General features: G+C 42.5%; 2 protein-coding genes across 3 annotated transcripts in view; one reads left to right on the top strand and one right to left on the bottom strand.

Annotated features, from left to right (window-relative positions):
• The window catches only part of MRPL48 (mitochondrial ribosomal protein L48), a 52500-nt gene extending 43346 nt beyond the window's left edge, over nucleotides 1-9154 (top strand). The window contains exons 6-8 of the mRNA XM_005689960.3: nucleotides 6414-6516; nucleotides 8056-8145; nucleotides 8851-9154. Coding sequence (XP_005690017.1) covers nucleotides 6414-6516; nucleotides 8056-8145; nucleotides 8851-8925 — 268 coding nt within the window. The 3' untranslated portion in view covers nucleotides 8926-9154. The remainder of the gene's footprint in view (nucleotides 1-6413; nucleotides 6517-8055; nucleotides 8146-8850) is intronic.
• LOC102183710 (cytochrome c oxidase assembly factor 4 homolog, mitochondrial) lies at nucleotides 15585-20380 on the bottom strand. 2 transcript variants are annotated; one of them, XM_005689961.2, is made up of 2 exons: nucleotides 20201-20380; nucleotides 15585-17767 (listed from the first exon to the last, which is right to left on the bottom strand). In XM_005689961.2, exon 2 carries the CDS (start codon nucleotides 17753-17755, stop codon nucleotides 17501-17503), a length of 255 nt encoding a protein of 84 aa, XP_005690018.1. In that variant the 5' UTR covers nucleotides 17756-17767; nucleotides 20201-20380; the 3' UTR covers nucleotides 15585-17500. The 2 variants fall into 2 exon arrangements, with proteins under 2 accessions (XP_005690018.1, XP_005690019.1); XM_005689962.3 differs by lacking the exon at nucleotides 20201-20380 and adding an exon at nucleotides 19938-20169.

The following is a 20414-nucleotide window of genomic DNA, read 5'->3' as shown; positions in this document are numbered from 1 at the left end:
AATGCCATTTACAGAATGTTGTCATACCTTCAGTGAATCAGCTCCTTGAAGTAGTGTTTTAAATTTTCAGAGAACTTTTAAAGATATTTTGTTTTTAAAAACTGGCTGTGAAAAGCTCTGACTACATTTGAATAAAGGTAGGAAGCAGTAGCATTTGTTGAGCACCTACTATCAGCCAGCCACTCTGCCAAATACTTTTCTGTATATCACTTTACTGAATTCATATAAGCACCTTGCCATAGTGGGTACAAGCATTCACTTTGGAGCCAGACTGCTTCAGTTTTTCCCTTGTTCTGCTACATTCTTACTTTGTGACAGACATTGGGCAGTTTTCTTAACCTGTTTCTGTCTTGGTTTCCTCATCTGTAAAATGAGGTTATAAAAGGACCTATCTAATAAAGCAGTAGTGAAAATTAAGGAGTTAATATACTTAAAATGCTTACAGTTAAGTTTAGAAACTGTTGGCTGCTATTAGTCGTAGTAGCAGTATAATAGAAGCTTGCCTATAGTCATACATCTAACCAGTGGCAAGGTCTTGATTTGAACCCACTTCTTTTCCTTCAAATTCTTAATTCCCTCTAACTGGTTCTCCACACTGCTATTTGTATGATCTTTCTAGAATGGAAATATGATCGTGTCACTCCCATGCTTAAGTTCTTCCATGGCCTCCCATTCCTTTAAGATCAAAATAAAAGTTCCTCACATGTCTTGCTAGGTGCTCCATTGGGTGGGCTTGTCTCTCTTGCCTTAACGCACACTTCTCTTTCCTGCTTCTATCTCCAGTTGCACTGACTTTGTTTTTTGTCTTTTCCCACCTCAGGACCTTTGCATATGCTCTCTAAAGCCTGGAATATTTTTTCCCCTTCAGCTAATCAACCCCTGTTTTTTTTCCTTAGGCTTTATTTTGAATGTCACTTCTTCAGAGAACCTCATTAAGTTAGGTCTTTATGTTATATATTTAGGAGAAGTAAAGAGTAAAAAACTTCCCTTTTATAATGCTAATTCCTTACCCTCATAATTACTTGACTATTACTAGACTCTAAGATCTGCGAGGCAGGGACTATTTCTGTCTTTATCAGCAGTCATGCTAAGACCTCGCATAGTATCTGACACATAGTGGGCACTGGATGAATACTTGTTGCCTTGGATTTAGTTCCAATAGCCATAAACATAAATTCCTGGTATAACAGAATGAACGATGTGCTGCTTTTTGCCTCTTTCCTTGTTCTTTGCTCCAAATAGTGCCGAGCATAAAGAAATGTTCACTTTTAGCAATTCACTTCTTTGGAATGATTGAGGTTTTCAGACCATTATATCAGGTATTCTTGCTGCCCAGCTTTTCAGAGATAAAATGATCTTCTTTTCTTCTGATTTTCATTTTATCTTGATCCATTTTTCCTTTAGGAGTTGGGAATAGGGCTCTGACCTTGAGATGGAATTGAGCAAGGGAGCTGTGTGCTAGCTTTTGTTCTATAAATGGTCTGCATCACTGCAGCTGCAGCTCACCCAGAGGAGGAGAGGAAGAAGCCTCTCCTGTGGGCCCTTTAATTTTCCTGTCTCCCTTGCCAAGCAGCTGTCTGAAGAGATGGAAATCTTACTTATCTGGGAGCAGCTTCCAAGCCTGAACCTGACCAGCTCCTGTTCTCTGTAGAGAGTAAAAGCCTCATTCTCTGTAAGGCTGTTCTTTCCTTTTTTAAAAAAATCCACTTACATTTTTCAAATGGAGGTATAACATATATAGTAGAGTCCACAGGTTCTAAGTTCCCTAGCATCCTAGCAGGCCCCCTTGTGTCCTATCCCAGCTGCTGCTGCTGCTAAGTCGCTTCAGTCGTGTCCGACTGTGTGTGACCCCATGGACTGCAGCCCACCAGGCTCCCCTGTCCATGGGATTCTCCAGGCAAGAACACTGGAGTGGGTTGCCATTTCCTTCTCCAGTGCATGAAAATGAAAAGTGAAAGTGAAGTTGCTCAGTCGTGTCCAACTCTTCGCGACCCCATGGACTGCAGCCCACCAGGCTCCTCCGTCCATGGGATTCTCCAGGCAAGAGTACTGGAGTGGGGGGCCATTGCCTATCCCAGCAGTACTCCTCAAAAGCAGCACTATTTTGTCATGTTAGGTTGACTCTTGAAATTCAACTACTTCATTTCTTCTCTTCTGTTTTCACTATCTGATCATCCAAATAATGTTTATTGTAGAAAACTGGGGAAGTACAGAAATATGTAGATACTAAAGAAAAATAACCTTTACTCTTGTGACTCAAAGGTCTATTCTACTTTAAAATGACTAGAGTTCCCAGTATTTTTTTTTTAATCAAACTATGTCTGATTTTTCTATTGGTTCTCCTTGAGGGCCTCATGCCTCCTTGCCTTTGTAGACTGCCTTCTTTTGGAATGCCCTCCAGGCAAACATCTATGTTCATTCTTTACATCTTGATAAAGCACTGCCTCACCTATGAAGCCTTCCCCAGGCTCTCCTCCTTTTTTCTCCTCTTGTCTCTGTAATATTTGGTATATACCTATATTGCCTTTGTCTTCCTGTAGTGCAAATGTTTGTGTACTTACTTGTTTCCAAAACATTCTTAGCAAGCTCCTTGAAAGCATAAATTGCATTGTGCCCATCAGACCACCTAGGACAGAACAGGATCTCAGTAAATGTTTGTTGAATAAGTGAATGAATAAATAAACCAATGAAATCTTGCTGAAGTAAGTGTTGAAGAATAAAATGCATGCTCAGTGATAGGAATGAACAAGTCCCACTTTATTCAGTCTTATCTGTAGAATGTCAAAAAAGAAAAAGAACATTTTAGAGCCTGTCTACTTTTCTGAAAGCTTTTACATAATTACTTTATTTGATTTTCCATAACAAGTTTATGAATGTGCTCCCCTCCCCATTTTTGGCTGTGCCATGCAGTATGCGGGATCTTAGTTCTCTGACCGGGGTTTGAACCCATGTCCCCTGCAATGGAAGTGTGGAGTCCTAACTATTAGACCTCCAGGGAAGTCCCTGTTTTTATAAACAAGTTATTGCCAAGTGTAAATTTCAAGTGATCAGAGATTGTGCTATAAAATGGAAGGGGTTGTTATTTAGGGGACTTTACCTGGAAGTTTGCAATACCTAGCATTTACTCACTGTTGTAAAGGCAAGGGAATTGGCATTTGTAGGCATAGTATGCCAGGCAAATTACTTACATAATCTTATTTAACTAGGGCAGAGGCCTTACAAATAGCTGTGAAAAAAAGAGGAGCGAAAAGCAAAGAAGAAAAGGAAAGATATAATCATCTGAATGCAGAGTTCCAAAGAATAGTAAGGAGAGATAAGAAAGCCTTCCTCAGTGATCAATGCAAAGAAATAGAGGAAAACAACAGAATGGGAAAGACTAGAGATCTCTTTAAGAAAATTAGAGATACCAAGGGAACATTTCATGCAAAGATGGGCTTGATAAAGGACAGAAATGGTATGGACCTAACAGAAGTAGAAGATATTAAGAAGAGGTGGCAAGAATACACAGAAGAACTGTACAAAAAAGGTCTTCACAACCCAGATAGTCATGATGATGTGATCACTAATCTAGAGCCAGACATCCTGGAATGTGAAGTCAAGTGGGCCTTAGAAAGCATCACTACGAACAAAGCTAGTGGAGATGATGGAATTCCAGTTGAGCTGTTTCAAATCCTGAAAGATGATGCTGTGAAAGTGCTGCACTCAATATGCCAGCAAATTTGGAAAACTCAGCAGTGGCCACAGGATTGGAAAAGGTCAGTTTTCATTCCAATCTCAAAGAAGACAATACTGAAGAATGCTCAAACTGCTGCACAATTGCACTCATCTCACATGCTAGTAAAGTAATGCTCAAAATTCTCCAAGCAAGGCTTCAGCAATACGTGAACCATGAACTTCCAGATGTTCAAGCTGGTTTTAGAAAAGACAGAGGAACCAGAGATCAAATTGCCACATCCTGTGGATCATCGAAAAAGCAAGAGAGTTCTAGAAAAACATTTTTTTCTGCTTTATTGACTATGCCAAAGCCTTTGACTGTGTGGATCACAAGAAACTGTGGAAAATTCTAAAAGAGATGGGAATACCAGACCATCTGATCTGCCTCTTGAGAAACCTATATGCAGGTCAGGAAGTAACAGTTAGAACTGGACATGGAACAACAGACTGGTTCCAAATAGGAAAAGGAGTACATCAAAGCTGTATATTGTCACCCTGCTTATTTAACTTCTATGCAGAGTATATCATGAGAAACTCTGGGCTGGAAGAAGCACAAGCTGGAATCAAGATTGCTGGGAGAAATATCAATAACCTCAGATATGCAGATGACACCACCCTTCTGGCAGAAAGTGAAGAAGAACTAAAGAGCTTCTTGATGCAAGTGAAAGAGGAGAGTGAAAAAGTTGGCTTAAAGCTCAACATTCAGAAAACTAAGATCGTGGCATGTGGTCCCATCACTTCATGGGAAATAGGTGGGGAAACAATGGAAACAGTGTCAGACTTTATTTTTTGGGGCTCCAAAATAACTGCAAATAGTGATTGCAGCCATGAAATTAAAAGACGGTTATTCCTTGGAAGGAAAGTTATGACCAACCTAGATAGCATATTCAAAAGCAGAGACATTATTTTGCCAACAAAGGTCCGTCTAGTCAAGGCTATGGTTTTTCCAGTGGTCATGTATGGATATGAGAGTTGGACTGTGAAGAAAGCTGAGTGCCGAAGAATTGATACTTTTGAACTGTGGTATTGGAGAAGACTCTTGAGAGTCCCTTGGACTGCAAGGAGATCCAACCAGTCCATCCTAAAGGAGATCAATCCTGGGTGTTCACTGGAAGGACTGATGTTGAAGCTGAAACTCCAATAATGTGGCCATCTCATGCGAAGAGCTGACTCATTGGAAAAGACCCTGATGCTGGGAGGGATTGTGGGCAGGAGGAGAAGGGGACGACAGAGGATGAGATGGCTGGATGGTATCACCGACTCGATGGACGTGAGTTTGAGTGAACTCCGAGAGTTGCTGATGGACAGGGAGGCCTGACATGCTGCCTTTCATGGGGTCACAAAGAGTCGGACACGACTGAGTGACTGAACTGAACTGAACTGAAAACGCTATGAACTAGGTATTATTATCTTCATTTAATAGCTGAAGAAACAAAGACCCAGAGAGCTGAATTAGTTTGTCTGAGGTCAAATAGGTAATAAGTGGCAGAGCCAACATTTAAATCCAGTACTGACTTGCATGTTTCCAAAACACTTTCCATTACACCAGACTTCTTTTTGGAGCAGTTCATCTGTAGAGGGTCATGCTTCTTTCTCTTAATTCATGAAGTTTGTGTAACATGAAAATTCAGCAGTCCTACTGTTATTATTAGTATTCCATTTGAGTATTCAGTTTGAGGAACTTTTTGATAAGATGAACACAATACTAATATCATATTTCTGTGTAGTCATCAGTTCTATCTCATCACCATATCTGATTCTCATAATTGTCTATTGGTAAAAGCCTGGATTGTAATCCCCATTATACATGAAGAAACTGAGTCCAAGAAGGGGAAGGGACTTGCCTAAGTAAATATTACTCATAAGTGGCAGGGCTAAGACGTGACCCCAAGTCCAGCACTCTTTTCATTGTGGTATATAGATCTACTGAAGCTGATTATAGTGAGCATAGATTACAACAATGTTTCTCAACCTGGAGACGTTTAACAATGTCTGGAGATAGTTCTGATTGTTATCGCTTAGCGGGTACTACTAGCATTTGCTGGAGATAGAGGTTAGGGATGCATAGGCCAGTCCCCACCATAAGAATTATCTGTTCTAAAGGGTCAATAGTGCTGACATTAAGAAATCCCACTGTAGAACTGGAGCAGGGGACTCCCTTGGTGGTCTAGTGGTTAAGACTCTGTGTTGCCACTGCAGGGTGCACGGGTTTGGTCTCTGGTCAGAGAACTAAGATCTCACATGCCTCACAGCATGGCCAAATTAAAAAAAAATAAATAAGTAAAATAAAAATACAACTGGAGCAGGATTGGGTTTCACGCCTCATTTCTTCAGAAGAGATGAAATACCCAAGGTTAGCCTCCAGAGTGTACCTAGTGGTGAGCTTAATTCTTTTAGAACTGACTATTATTTAGTAGCAGCAAATACTTATTAATCACCAGGATTTACTCAGAGTGTTATATTAAGCGTGACTAGGGATGCATAAAAGTATTAGATGTGGTCTATCCCCTCACGGAGTGTAAAGGCTTCTGGAGAAGGTGTAAGAGGATCTGGTTACTTTGCCCCTGGCTGCAGATAGACAGCCCAAGGTTGCAGGAGCTACTGCATGCAGTGGTGGCTGCACTCAGGCACTACCCTGACTGAAGTGGTGTGGCTGGCTTAAAGGAACCCTCCCAATAGCTGACTTTTCCTTCCCACAGTTATGCGATGCCCACCAAAACCATGGAGGTGTTGCAGCTTCAGGACCAAGGCAACAAAATGTTACTGGACTCAGTTCTTACCACCCATGAGCGAGTGGTTCAGGTAGGTACTCTGGAAGAAACTTGAAATGTCTCTGCCTCTCCTGGTTCTTTCTTGGTTGAGTTTCAAACCTGATATCCAGTTGTCTACTGGGTTTCTCCGCCAAGATGTTCAACAGGTGCCCTACACTCAGTGTATGCAAGACTAATTGTAGAGGATTGTGGTTTTTTTAGCTTATAATCCTCCTCACCTTTGAGCTTAATGCTTGATCCTTCTTTGTCCTTGGGTATCCATTCATTCTCCAGATTCTATGGTTTCTACCCCTAAAAACCTTTCAGATCCATCCACTTTGCTTTACACTCATGTCAATGTGATCATGTCATTTTCCCACATAGACCCCCCTCAGTGGCTTCCCTTTAACTCTGTATCCATTAGCAGTCAGTCCTTTTTCCCCATTCCCCTAGCTCCTGGCAACCACTAATCTACTTTCCATTTCTGTGGTTTTACCTCTTCTAGACTCTTCTTCAAATGAAATTATATAATATATGGCCTTTTATATCTAGCTTCTTTCATGTAGCATAATGTTTTCTGGGTTCATCCATGTTGTAGTAGTAGCACATATCAAAACTTCATTCCTTTTTACTGCCAAGTAATATTCCAACACATGGACTTCACCCTTTTTGATCCACTCAAGAAATGTATCAGGAAGATAACCAGCAGGATGTTAAGATAGTAACACCCTAAATCTATGTTAAATTTTCAAATGATTAAAGTACTTACAATCTTGGTTCTTTAAGTGTTATCAGGAATAAAGTATTTGAGCTTCATTTTATGACAGATCTAACTTGCCACCAAGGCCCAAAGGATAAAGTTTGAACTCTTTTGATTAGCACCTAAGTGGCTTCATGATTCTTCTCCAGCTTTTCCTCTTCACACCTTCATTCATTCCAGTCACACATGGAACTAGTTTTAATTCTCTAGTACTGTGCTATTCCTTCACATTTTACTGAATATTACTTCCTCTGCCTTAAAAAAAAAAACTCAACTCCACACTACAGTTGAATTCTCCCAATTTACCCTTGTTTTTCAAGACTCCAACCAGATGTTACCTCTTTTTGGAAGCTTTTTTTTTAACCTCCCTGATTAAGTTAGGTAGATGTTTCTCTTCTGGGTTCTGACTGCCCCCTGCATGCCTTTCTTCCAACTCATCTGATGTATCTTTGGATTCTCAGCACAGGGTCTGACGACAATCAGGTAGTGGGTGGTCTTTGTGGGTAAACTTGAGTTGACTCAGAAAGTCATCCTGGACTTAACCTCTTAATCCAGTTATGACATTCATTGCCTACAAGAGCAGATATTGGGGGGTGGGGGTGGGGGAAGAGCAGATATTGGCCATGACCATCTCAGTAATCAGACGACTTGGCAGATCAGCAAGAAAAATAGAAATCCTGTGAAATCTGAGCTCCAAGACCAGCTCTGGGTGTTAATCCTTCACCCAAAGGCCCTCAGGCTCTACTGGTGCTGACATTTGAGCCCTTGCCCTTTCTGCCCAACCACCTAACTTTTAGTGACTCTCTTCAAGCATCTTCTTTCCTTTTGCAGATCAGCGGTTTGAGTGCTACGTTTGCAGAGATTTTCTTGGAAATAATCCAAAGCAATCTTCCTGAAGGAGTCAAATTGTCGGTGAGGGAGGTAGGTGCTAATTTGAGAAGAGGCCCACTGATGGGCTCAAAATATGGATAAAAAAATCTGGACTGGCTGACTTTAGAAACAGAAAAGGCATGTGGATAACTTAACCCAGATAATAATCAGGAAAGGTGTGCAGGCTGCTTTACCGTGATTATTAGTCTGGCTGTTCCAATGCATCAGGGATCATACTTCATAGACCATGAAAGATGAACTCTGTCAGAGCATCCTGATATTAGGGGTAGCCCATTATACCCCCAAATTCCCTCCCTTGAGGCAGCTGTATAGCAGAAAGAATATGACTTAAGGTCACATACAGTGTAAGTAATCAGAACACAAATAGGCATGGAGGAAGTCCAATTCAAATTTGAGTCCTTGATACCTAATATAAGTCTGGTACATAGTATGTGTGTGCATGCTAAGTTGCTTCAGTCGTGTCCGACTCTTTGCAACACTGTTACTGTAGCCTGCCAGGCTCCTCTGTCCATGGGGATTCTCCAGGCAAGAATACTGGAGGTGGATTGTTGTGCCCTCCTCCAGGGGATCTTCCCGACCCAGGGATCGAACCCTGGTACATAGTAGCTACTCAGTAAAAGTTAGTTGACTCGAAATAATTTTCTACAGGGCTGGCTGATATATCCTTTTCTGATGCTGGGCATATTTGAGTGACTCTGTAGTAATTCCCTCTTATTTTCTTTTTCTCCTCCATAGCACACTGAAGAAGACTTCAAGGGAAGGTTCAAACCTCGGCCAGAACTGGAAGAACTGTTAGCCAAGTTGAACTAGCTCATTGCAGACCCTTTCATGCCTTTCAGCACTGGTGATATTGAGTGGCAAGGGGAGGAGCTTCCTGGGTGGCCAGAGTTGAGCAGGAGACCCTGACCCTCTACATCATAAGTACCCATCTCCACTGCCAGGAGTGTCTCCTCTCCTTGCTTACCAATTGTCACCACTTTTTTTGAGCCAACCCTGGGTATCCTCCATCTAATAAAAGGCTGATGGATATGTGTATGTATGTGAGAAGTCAGTCCATCCTGTGGAGTATCTTTAACTAAGGGATTGGATTTCTCTTTGCCTGGTGCTTTAGCGCACAAGTGTGTTCCCCTTCAGAATTTCTCCAATTAAGAGTGAACTCATCCTTTAAATCAACCTGGCATCGAGTCCCTTTAATGAGGCAGACAATCATAAGTAAACTCTCCATGGATAAAAGGCACAGGGAGGGAGATTTTGTATATGAAAAAACCCTCCAGATAGAATTAGGGTCTATTTATAAGTGAAAAAAAAATTACCTTGTGGGGTAGTGAGTGACCTGTTATAAGTATGCAGGTAGATGTTACATAACTGCAAATTAGGGTTGCCTGGAATAAGTTTAAGCAAAGAATTAAAGGTTGATCTTGGTCAGGTGTCAGGAAATTGCAGCCTGTGAGCCAAATCCCATCCACTGTCTATTTGCTTTTCAAAAATAATTTATTGAGGTGACATTCACGTGTCACAAAACTAACCATTTGAAAGTGAATAATCGCACGGTATTTAATACATTTGCAGTGTTGTGCAACCTCTATCCAGTTCCAAAACCCTATTTTAAACCCCCAGAGACAAAGGTTTATGGGAACAGAGCCCTGCTGATTCATTTATATATTGTCTGTGGCTGCTTTTATGTTGCCATGGCAGAGTTGAGTCTCTGTGACAAAGACAGTTAAGCTAAAACATTTTTACATGGCCCTTTATAAAAATAGTTTGTCAAACATGGATCTAAGTCATTGGTTTTTAAACTTAAGCATGCATCAGGATCACCTGCAAGGCTTTTAAGAACACGAATTACTGGACTCCATTCCCAGATTTTCTGATTTAGATCTTGAGCAAGGGTGCTGCTGCTGCTGGTCAAAGTTGCTGGTCCTCTTTGAGAACCACTAGCCTTAAGGGCCAGAGAAGGCGATGGCACCCTACTCCAGTGTTCTTGCCTGGAGAATCTCATGGACGGAGGAGCCTGGTAGGCTGCAGTCCATGGGGTCGCGAAGAGTCAGACACGACTGAGTAACTTCACTTTCCCTTTTCACTTTCACCCATTGGAGAAGGAAATGGCAACCCACTCCAGTGTTCTTGCCTGGAGAATCCCAGGGACGGGGGAGCCTGGTGGGCTGCCGTCTGTGGGGTCACACAGAGTCGGACACGACTGAAGCGACTTAGCAGCAGCAGCAGCAGCCTTAAGGACTTCCCCGGTGGCTCAGATGGTAAAGCATCTGCCTGCAATGCAGGAGACTCGGGTTCGATCCCTGAGTTGGGAAGATCCCCTGGAGAAGGAAATGGCAACCCACTCCAGTACTCTTGCCTGGAAAATTCCATGGACAGAGGAGACTTGTAGGCTATAGTCCATGAGGTCACAAAGAGTCAGACACGACTGAGTGACTTTACTTCATATGTGTGTGCATGCAGATAGTAACCATGTGTGAAAATGTGTGAGTGCGTCTCACATTTATTGAACTCTGATTATGCTCTATGCTTTATACAGATTATCCTTGGGGTCGATGGTATTATTTCCAATTTTACAGGTGAAGAAACTGGGGTTTGGAGAGCTGAATCGACATCCTAGGGTCACACGGCTAATAAGTGGCACACCTCTCCCCTCTGTTACCCCCTACTTCTCTTGGATAACCTATACAGAGGTCTGGGAGAGCTTAGAGCATTCTTAGTATTGCATGTACTTTCCCGAAATTTTTCAGAAATTTTCAGCTCTGAAGTTATTTTGGTTTCTTTGGTTTCCAAAAGCAACAAGGGGAAACTCAGATTTCTTCTCAAGGTGTAACACTGGGGAGGGCTGTCAAGATAGCAGGTGCCCTCAATTAAAATGCTTTTCTGAACTCAAATTGAAGGTTCAGCAGGCCAGGACTTAGAAGGGAACCCCACTGGGAGTATGGGCAGAATTTGCCAGGTGAAGACTGATATTTTGGTTGGAGAAGTAGTCATTGCTGAGTTTCCTTTAGGGAAGTTGAGAGAGCAGCAGTTAATGGATGAGTATAAAGTTGGAGGATGTGTAGTGACTTGAAAATAAGGTGAATTAAACACATGTATACACACAGACGGGTTTCCCAGGTGGCACCAGTGGTAAAGAACCCGCCTGCCAATGCAGGAGACATAAGAGACAGGGTTTGATCCCTGGGTTGGGAAGATCCCCTGGAGGGCATGGCAACCCACTCCAGTATCCTTGCCTGGAGAACCCCCGTGGACAGAAGAGCCTGGGGGGCTACAGTCCATAGGGTCGCAGAGTTGGACACAACTGAAGCGACTTAGCACACAAGCATACACACAGACACACAGTGCCTCCATATCACACGGGCAACGGGCAATGTCATGTGGGCCCCGTTTAGGAGCGTGGAATACAGTGGTATTTTCCAGCTGCTCACCTTTCCTTGTTAATAATTTGTGACAGAAAAACACAAGGTTTCACAAATCGACAAGATACTAGAGCTGAGGGACTTGAGACCAGCCAGCCTAACCTCTTTTATCCTGCAAGTGCAGGTTAGGGCCCAGGAAGGGCAGTGCTTTAGTCAAGGTGACAGGGCACCTCATTGGCAGAGCTGGGAGCAGGATTCAGATCTTTTGATTCCCAGTCCATCTCTTTCCATTACATCATGAGGGATGAGTCAGGCTTCCCTCTTAAACAGGAGGCTTCTGGGTTGTCACCTTGGAGCTCTTGTGTCACTGACCTAGTTAGTGATTTATCCTCTCACTAGAGCCAAAGGGCTTTTGTTGCTCGTGATTAGTCTGCCCTGAAACAGATGAAAATTACTCATCATGCCTTATCCTGGTAAAAGGGACAGATACTCTGATTGCTAGAACCTCAGAGTTATCAAAACAATTATGAGCTTCATTTCACTCTTTAGAGGGAAGTGAACTTCCCTAGGAACACATGGCAGTGAAATCAAATGGAATACAAGTCTCTGGGCTCTAGGCTGAAAATATTAATTCCTTCTCCTGCCTTCCTGAAAGAATCTATTATAAAGAAAAGAGGCAGACAAAACTGAGCTGTTCTTAATTTCTACATTTATTAGTTTTGAGGCCTCAGGTGAGTTATTTTAATCTCATCAAACCTGTTTTTTGATGTGTAAAATGGGGGTAATCCCTTTTAGGAACATGAGATGGAGATAATGTATAAAATGGGCAAGCATGTGCTCAGTAAATGTTAGATTACCTTTCCATCTAAACTTCCCTATACTTTTTTTAAAGATTATTTTTTCATTGAAGTATAATTTATATATGGTGAAACGAAGATGTTAAGTGTATATCTGATCAGTTTTGAAAATGCTGTCACCTATGAAACCTACACTTCTATTAAAGACATTTCCATCTCCCCAGAAAGTTCCTCTACATTCTTTGATAGTCATTCTTCCCAGAAACAACCACTAATCTCATTTCTATTGCCATAGGTTAGTTTTGTCTAACAATGTATAAATAGCTTTGAGTATATACCCTTTTGTGTCTGACTTCATTCACTTACCCTGCTGTTTTTACTCATGTTGTTGCATGTAACTGTAGTTCATTCCTTTAGCATACTTTTAGTTTTGGACCCAGTTAGGGTTAAAATATGTCTAGTACTGCTGCAAAAACATGAGGGCTAGGCAGGAGAGACGGAGAAGGTAATGGCACCCCACTCCAGTACTCTTGCCTGGAAAATCCCATGGACAGAGGAGCCTGGAAGGCTGCAGTCCATGGGGTCGCTGAGAGTCGGACACGACTGAGCGACTTCACTTTCACTTTTCACTTTCATGCATTGGAGAAGGAAATGGCAACCCACTCCAGTGTTCTTGCCTGGGGAATCCCAAGGACGGCAGAGCCTGGTGGGCTGCTGTCTATGGGGTCGCACAGAGTCGGACACGACTGAAGTGACTTAGCAGCAGCAGAAGGCAGGAGAGAAGAAATGAAAGGTCAATGGATTAGGAATCAGAGTAGCTGGGTTCTAGTTTTGGCTCTATCAGTATACAATCTTTAAGATAATCCGTTCTGGTTTTCATTTTACAGATGAGTTAACTGACCCAGGAGGGAAAGAGACTTGTCCGAGGTCACTCACAGGGATAGCTTTAAGTCACTGGATTCCTGGTTCAGTACACATTGCTGAAATTTTTAGAAATGGATTCTTATGTGGATCAGTAACTTTCAAGGACAGAATGTCCAGGTTAAATGGGCAGTTTTCCTCATGAAGGCAGTGGATTCCTCAGCTTCATGTTACTCCTTTTCTTCTGGCTGAGGATGCCTTACTCCTCCGCCATCAAGCCAGCTGTGGATTCTGAAAGGGTGTTTTTTAGTTGCAAAGAAAGAAATGGAATCTGGATATTTGGGGCATTCAGACACTGGAACAATGCTCACAGACCCCAGTCCTCAGTGTTCTAGGATGTAAAGTATATTCAGGGGAGGAAAGGTCTCTGAGCGTGAATTGGGCATGTCTGGAACTAGAATTGCTGACAAGGCACTACAGGTAGAAGCAGCCAATGTGTCTTGTACTTGTTCAATCTGTACTTTGATCTCTTTGTGCCATTTTTGTCTTCAAACGTCTGATCTCCCTGAAGAATTTGAAATGATTCATTTAGGTCTTATATTCCCCTTGGAGTAACTTGCATCCTCAGACATTTCAGATTTACAGAACCAGCTTCACGTTGAGACAGAGTAGCAAGGCTCTGCAAGACGTCCAGGCTCTGAGGAATGAAAACTCTTCAGAAGATAATTGCTAGCAAAGGAAGAAATCCCCCCTGCTTCCTCTGCCTACTTCAAGTCCCTGCTGGAGCAGAGCGGGGAGCCCTACCCTTCCAAACAGTGGGGAAAGTACAGGGTTTCAGCCTGGACTCCCTCCACTTCTCCTTGGATTTCTAAAGTCAGCAGCCCAGGACTTGGTCTGGCAACTTTACCTGAGGGAGGAAAGTGGGAGGAGTATCTGATTACTCATCTAGTAGAACACTTCGCAGTGCACCTTTGTATTGAGCACTGGCCACGTCCCCAGCCAAGGACCTTGCAGGGAAGAGCCAAATCATGTCTGCCTTAGGCCTAGCCAACAGTGGCACCCAGCCAAAAGGTCTCTCTGCTCATCCGTGGCACTGAGCCTCTCTGCAGAGGTAGGTATAGAGTGTACAGGGACAGGCAGGGACCACCCTAAACTCCAGCTCCACAGCTGTGGGTTGCAGAACTGAGAGACTAAAAACACCATATTAATCTAGAAAACTGTGGGCAACTTGCACTGGTTAATTTCCTTTTCATGAAGCACTAAGAAAAAGCAAAGTCGTATTTCCACATAAGTATGGTTACTTACTGTGTTAAGCACTGTGCTAGGCATGAGATGCTTGTGAGAGCACAGAGTGGAGAATAACATAGGCTTAAGACATACTTGGAGTCTGATCTGCAATCTGCCTTTTACTTCCTCCTCTGTAAAGGGGAGTTAGTAGTGTTATGAAGATTAATGAGGTAACGTAACTCAGGACAGTGACTAGCACACAATAGTGATGATAATAGCTAGCATTTAGTGAAGGTTTGCTGCTACTGCTAAGTCACTTCAGTCGTGTCCGACTCTGTGTGACCCCATAGAAAGCAGCCCACCAGGCTCCCCCATCCCTGGGATTCTCCAGGCAAGAACACTGGAGTGGGTTGCCATTTCCTTCTCCAGTGCGTGAAAGTGAAAAGTGAAAGTGAAGTCGCTCAGTCGTATCCGACTCTTAGTGACCCCATGGACTGCAGCCTACCAGGCTCCTCCGTCCATAGGATTTTCCAGGCAAGAGTACTGGAGTGGGGTGCCACCGATGTGCCAGATGCTATTCCTAAGCTCTCTATCAATATTAACTCATTCTTTCAACAACCCTATGGAGAAGATCTACACTTACTAGCTTTGATGCCTTTGAGGAAGGTATTACTAACTGCATTTTTACAGAAGGAAAAACAGATCCTGAGATGTTAAGTAGTTTGCCTCAAACTATACTAACCCCTAATCTAGTAAGTGGGATTGAAAGCAGCATATCATAGGGACTGAGAGCACAGACTCTGGAATCAGATAGCCAGGGTTAAATGCTCCATATATATTAGTTATAATAGTTTAGTAAAAGCTAACAACTTTTATTACCAGGTATTTACATATTTAATTCATTTAATTCTCATTGTGTGCCTATTAAATAGGAATTATCCCCATTTATTATACTTAAGGAAACACGCTTGGGTGTCAATAGAGCCCTCTTTGCCCAAACACATTCTGTGACCCTCCCAGTGTTGGCTCTCTGTTACTGGAATCCTTCCAAACCTGTTCCATCCACTTAGCTGGTGTGAAAGCCATTCCTCCTGCTGAGAAGATTCTCCTACTCTTTCTGTTAGAATTCCCTGCCCCTCATGACCTATTATTTCTATTTTAATTATACAAATTAATAAATAGGTAAGTTTCTTTTGTAGTGTTTGTATAAGCAAATAGTCCTCACTGATGCGACTTCATACCATGACCATTTATTCACTATTAAACACATGCTGCAATGAAAACAATAGTGTACACATTTTATAAGATGTTTAAGAGGATTCCTAAAAGAGGAATTGCTTTTAAATATTTAAAATATTTATAAATCTCACCAAATTGCCCTGAAAAAAACTTTATTAATTTATGATCCCTACAGTAGTGTGAATGTGTCTCTCTCCATCCCCAAGAACATTGGTCATTATAAATACTTTTCATTTTTGTCAACAGGATGAACTAATTCTACTTCTGTTTTTAAAATTTGTATTTCTCTGATTATGAGTGATGTAGAATATATTTACATTTTCCTATGTTTTGGGGGCATAGTTAACTTTGTTCACTTTTCAGTTGGGCTATTTGCTTTTTCTTACTGTTTCTAGGTCCATTTTTTTGTTTTGTTTTGGCTGTCCCAAGTGGCATGTAGCATCTTAGTTCCTTGACCAGGGATCGAATCCATGCCCCTGCAATGGAATCGTGGTGTCTTAACCACTGGACCACCAGGGAAATCCCTCTAGGTACTTTTTATTTGTTGCAGATTGTAATCCTTTCTGCTATATATATTACAAATATGTACTGTTTACTTTGTCTTTAACAGTGTCAACTAACTCCCTTCTCTTTGAGACTCTTGCTGACAGATGTAGTTCACACTGCTACCTCTGATGAACCACAGCACAGCACACATGGCCCAACAGATTCATTCATCCTTTTACACACATACACACAGTTCTTTCTTTCTGCTTGAAATGGGATTTTATGGTTCTTCGAACTTGAATTCCTCTTAACTTCTCCTCTTTTCTCTTTTTCTCCTTCCCAAATACCAACAGAAAGGCTCAAAGTAGTTTTAGGGCCTATTCTATTTCAGATTTGTGCTTCTGTGTATATATATACATATGCTCAAGAAATGTTTCTGATGATGATGACAGCATATGTCCCTTTTCATTCCAGTTCTATAGCAATGGTCACTCTCTCAACTCCCTTCCCACTCCCAAATGTCAGAGGCAAAACAACAGAATGGGTAATGCACTTCTATGGAAGAAAAATGGAAAGCAATGGCAACTGTTGTGAGCTGCAGTACACATCCACCTAAAAGGAGAATCATTCATTCAGCTCCAGCAAATTGCTATTAAAGTAGGAATATAAGCTCCATGTTGACAGATTCTAAAAACTTTTCAAAAACTGAAAATCTGCATGTTATGTTAAATTGCTTTTTAAACATCAAGTCAACTTTATGTATTTCTTTGGTTGGGAGCATGTTGAAATCAGACTCTGTATCTGTTAATACAACAGAGTCTGACATATGAGAGGCACTTAGTATTTGTTTTCCCATTTGCCTTCTTCCTTCCATTAGACTGACTGAAACATCCAGAACAACTGATGAAAGATAAAGTCATTTGTATCATTATCAGAAATTAGTTGTTCCAGTGTTTTGTTTCTCTCTCAAACCAGACTAAAGCAATATGAAGGGAGATATATTTGCATTACATCAGTTTCCTACACAGTGCATGGCACATGAGGTCTCATAAAACCAATTTACCTTTAGATTATGAATTTACTTTAAAATTAAATGTCCATGTAATCAGCACAGTACTTGGCACCCTGACCCAAGATGTAGCATAGGAGAGCATCCCTTAACCCCACTATTTTACATGGCAAATACTGGTCAATATTTAATATTGGTGACACAATATGGATGAGGATGTGTGGGATCTCAATATGATAGCTCATGTCCAAACCCACGGCTGCCTGGCTCTCAGCCCCAGGCCCAAATACTATCCCCAAGTCTTACAGTTCTTGGCCCAAACTTCCACTGTTCAGGATTTCTTTCTCCCATGATCTGTCTGAGTGTTAGTTTCCACAGGGCCATCCTCTGGGGATAGGTGGTCTGGGGTCTCAGCGGTGGGCGCTGCTTTGCTCTTTCAGCCTCTGCAGTTCCTCCCGTCGCCTTGCCTGCTGTTCACTCATGCAGTCCCGGAAGGCCTGCACCTGTGGCTGGCACTGCCTCCAGTCCTGGTGCTGGGCCATGCACTCCTGCACTGCATAGTGGGAAGCAGCACAGCCGGAGCGGGAGATGAGCTGATCCAGCGGGTCCTCTTCTTCATCCTCCTTCTTTACCTGTCGGGACCAGGCATGGCCTTGAGCTGACATCTTCTGGAGTCTCTAGAATATCAATGGGAGCAAGGTTAGAGTAGGGACATGATTATATATGTTCCTCTGTTATAAACAACACTGACCACTGCACTGTTATAGCCTATTTATGCCTATGTCTCCCCTTGGAGATTGTGAGCTATTTGAGGACAAATACTGGGCCTGATTCATCCTGGTACCCCCAGCACCAGGTTTGCAAAATGGTCTCAACTGAACAGAATGAGATAAAGTATGTGAGAATGCTCAGCACAGCACTAAGAAGCTCAAATGGATTCTACTAATAGAATTGGAATTAGGTGAAATGTCACATTTCTGGGGAAGCTATCTCTGTTCTCCTATTGGAGAAGCAATCTTCTTTTTTTCAATTAGCCTTATTCTATGGCTAGAGAAGAACAGAGTTTAGTACTTGAGAGAGTAACCATATATGGGTAGGGTTTGACATTTGGGAGAATGGAGAGTTGTGTGGAGAAAAGAGCATACAAGGTACAGGGCAAGAACTAAGTTTGTGAAGTGTGAGAATACTTAATGTGAGGTACACTTGCCCACATTGCCTTTCCACGATCACCTGCTTCAGAGCACCCAGCACAAGGTAGCATATAGAAGGAACTTAAGAGAGGTTTGAAGATAAATGACTCAGCCTTTGTACAAATTTAACCATGACAGGCTATAAATAAGCTAAGACTCCTTAATGCCTTTCCTGGGTCTCTGATTCATTTAACATATTATCATTGAGTATATATCATGTACCAAGCTCTATGCTAGAGTTGAGAAAACAAGAGTGACCAAGACAGATACACTTCCTGCCTTCATAGAGTTTATAATTTAGGTAAGTTAAAAGGCTGTTTACTTGTGTACAGTGTCTATAAACAGCTAAAATTGGGAAGACAGTGGAGACTACCTAAGCCAGACAATGGGAAAAACAGGCAGGGAAGCCTTCTTTTCTTGCAGAAAGTGATTTCTAGACTGAGACTTGAAAGATGAAAAGGGAAGAGCCAGAGATGTAAAGAATATTTCTAGTCAATGGAAGAGCAGGGTGGGGATTTGAGACAGAATTTGACATGAGATGAACTGAAAGTTTTACATGACTGGAGAATAGAGTATGAGAACAGGAAAATTAATTTAAGTGATGAGTTGAGAAAGTATCTGATCATAGGAAGACCACATGTTAAGGTGTCAAGAGGGCAATGGGGAAGTCACAAAAAGGTTTTAAGAACTCTATGAAAGTGAAAGTGTTAATCGCTCAGTCCTGTCCAGACTCTTTGATACTCCATGGACTGTAGCCCACCAGGCTTCTTTGTCCATGGATTTCTCCAGGCAAGAATACTGGAGCAAGTTGCCATTTCCTTCTCCAGAGGATCTTCCTGACCCAGGGATTGAACCCAGATCTCCTGCATTACAGGCAGATTCTTTACATTTTGAGCCACTGGGAGAGCCCAAGAACTCTAGTTAAGTCAAGTCACTTCAGTCGTGTCCGACTCTTTGTGACCCCATAGTCTGTAGCCTACAAGGCTCCTCTGTCCATGGAATTTTCCAGGCAAGAGTACTGGCCCTACACAAAATTCATCTGCTTTGAAGGCAAGGGAGGAGGGAGAAAATGGGCTTCGAAAACAAACTTGGATTGGAAAATTAGCCTGGTCACTGAGTCACTGGGATACTTTGAGCAAATTACACTTTATAATCTCTCTTGAAAAACACACATCAAATCTATCTCACAGGACTGAAAACTAAATGAGATAATGCACGTAAGGAGCCTGGCACGTCCAGAGTTCAATAAATGATAACTCCTATTACTATACATGTTTCTTCTTTCTAAATATACTGAGCTCTTTAAAGGCAAGGGCAAGCCTCTTGAAACAATATGGTGGAAAGAACAGTGCCGTGGATTCTAAGCCAAGAAATCCGGATTCAAATACTGGCACCTCGTTTTACTATGCGCAAGCCTTAGCGTGCATTCCTTTTTTTTTTTTTCCCCCCCAGTTTTTTGGCATGTGGGATCTTAGTTCCCCTACCAGGAAACGAACTGGTGTCCCCTATAGTGGAAGGGCAATCTTAACGACTGGACCACACAGCAAATCCCTTAGTTTCCTTCCTTCTTAAGATAATATTTAACTCACTTTACCGCAAGGAATAAGATGCTAATAAGGGACAAGTGCATGGGCTACGAAAGGACTTAATTCCCCACCTCAACCTGGCTTCAGTCTCTCATGAGTAAAAAGTGGAAGACCCTCGCTCAGAGACCAGGGCAGGATGGAAGGTCGGCAGTTGGTTCGCGAAGGCCAGCCTGGACTAAGAAGGCACTGAAAGGATGGGTAAGCAGAAAAACCCAGGCGGCCAAGTTACTTAAAACCTCCTCGACCACCTTCCGGAGAGGACGCAAGCGCACTCGCGAGCCCGCGCTGTGCCCGCTAGGCTTCACCGCGTAAGATCGCGGCACACAGTGCTCACCGAACAGGCAGACAGGAGGACTCGAACGCGCGCTGCTGCACAGCGGCGTCGGTTCCGCAGGCAGTTGTAACTCTACCGAATTACCCAGTAAACCTCGGGTCAGGAACCAGCTTCCTGCAAGGAGCGCGCGCGCAAAGGGGCGGGGAGAGAAAGAGAATACATCACGTATTTCCATTAGCGGCTTTTCGGGTAGATCCCGCCCTTCGTTCTCGAC

Source organism: Capra hircus, chromosome 15 (assembly GCF_001704415.2).
Source record: "Capra hircus breed San Clemente chromosome 15, ASM170441v1, whole genome shotgun sequence".
Taxonomy (NCBI): domain Eukaryota; kingdom Metazoa; phylum Chordata; class Mammalia; order Artiodactyla; family Bovidae; genus Capra; species Capra hircus.
This window is presented reverse-complemented; position numbering and strand designations above follow the sequence as displayed.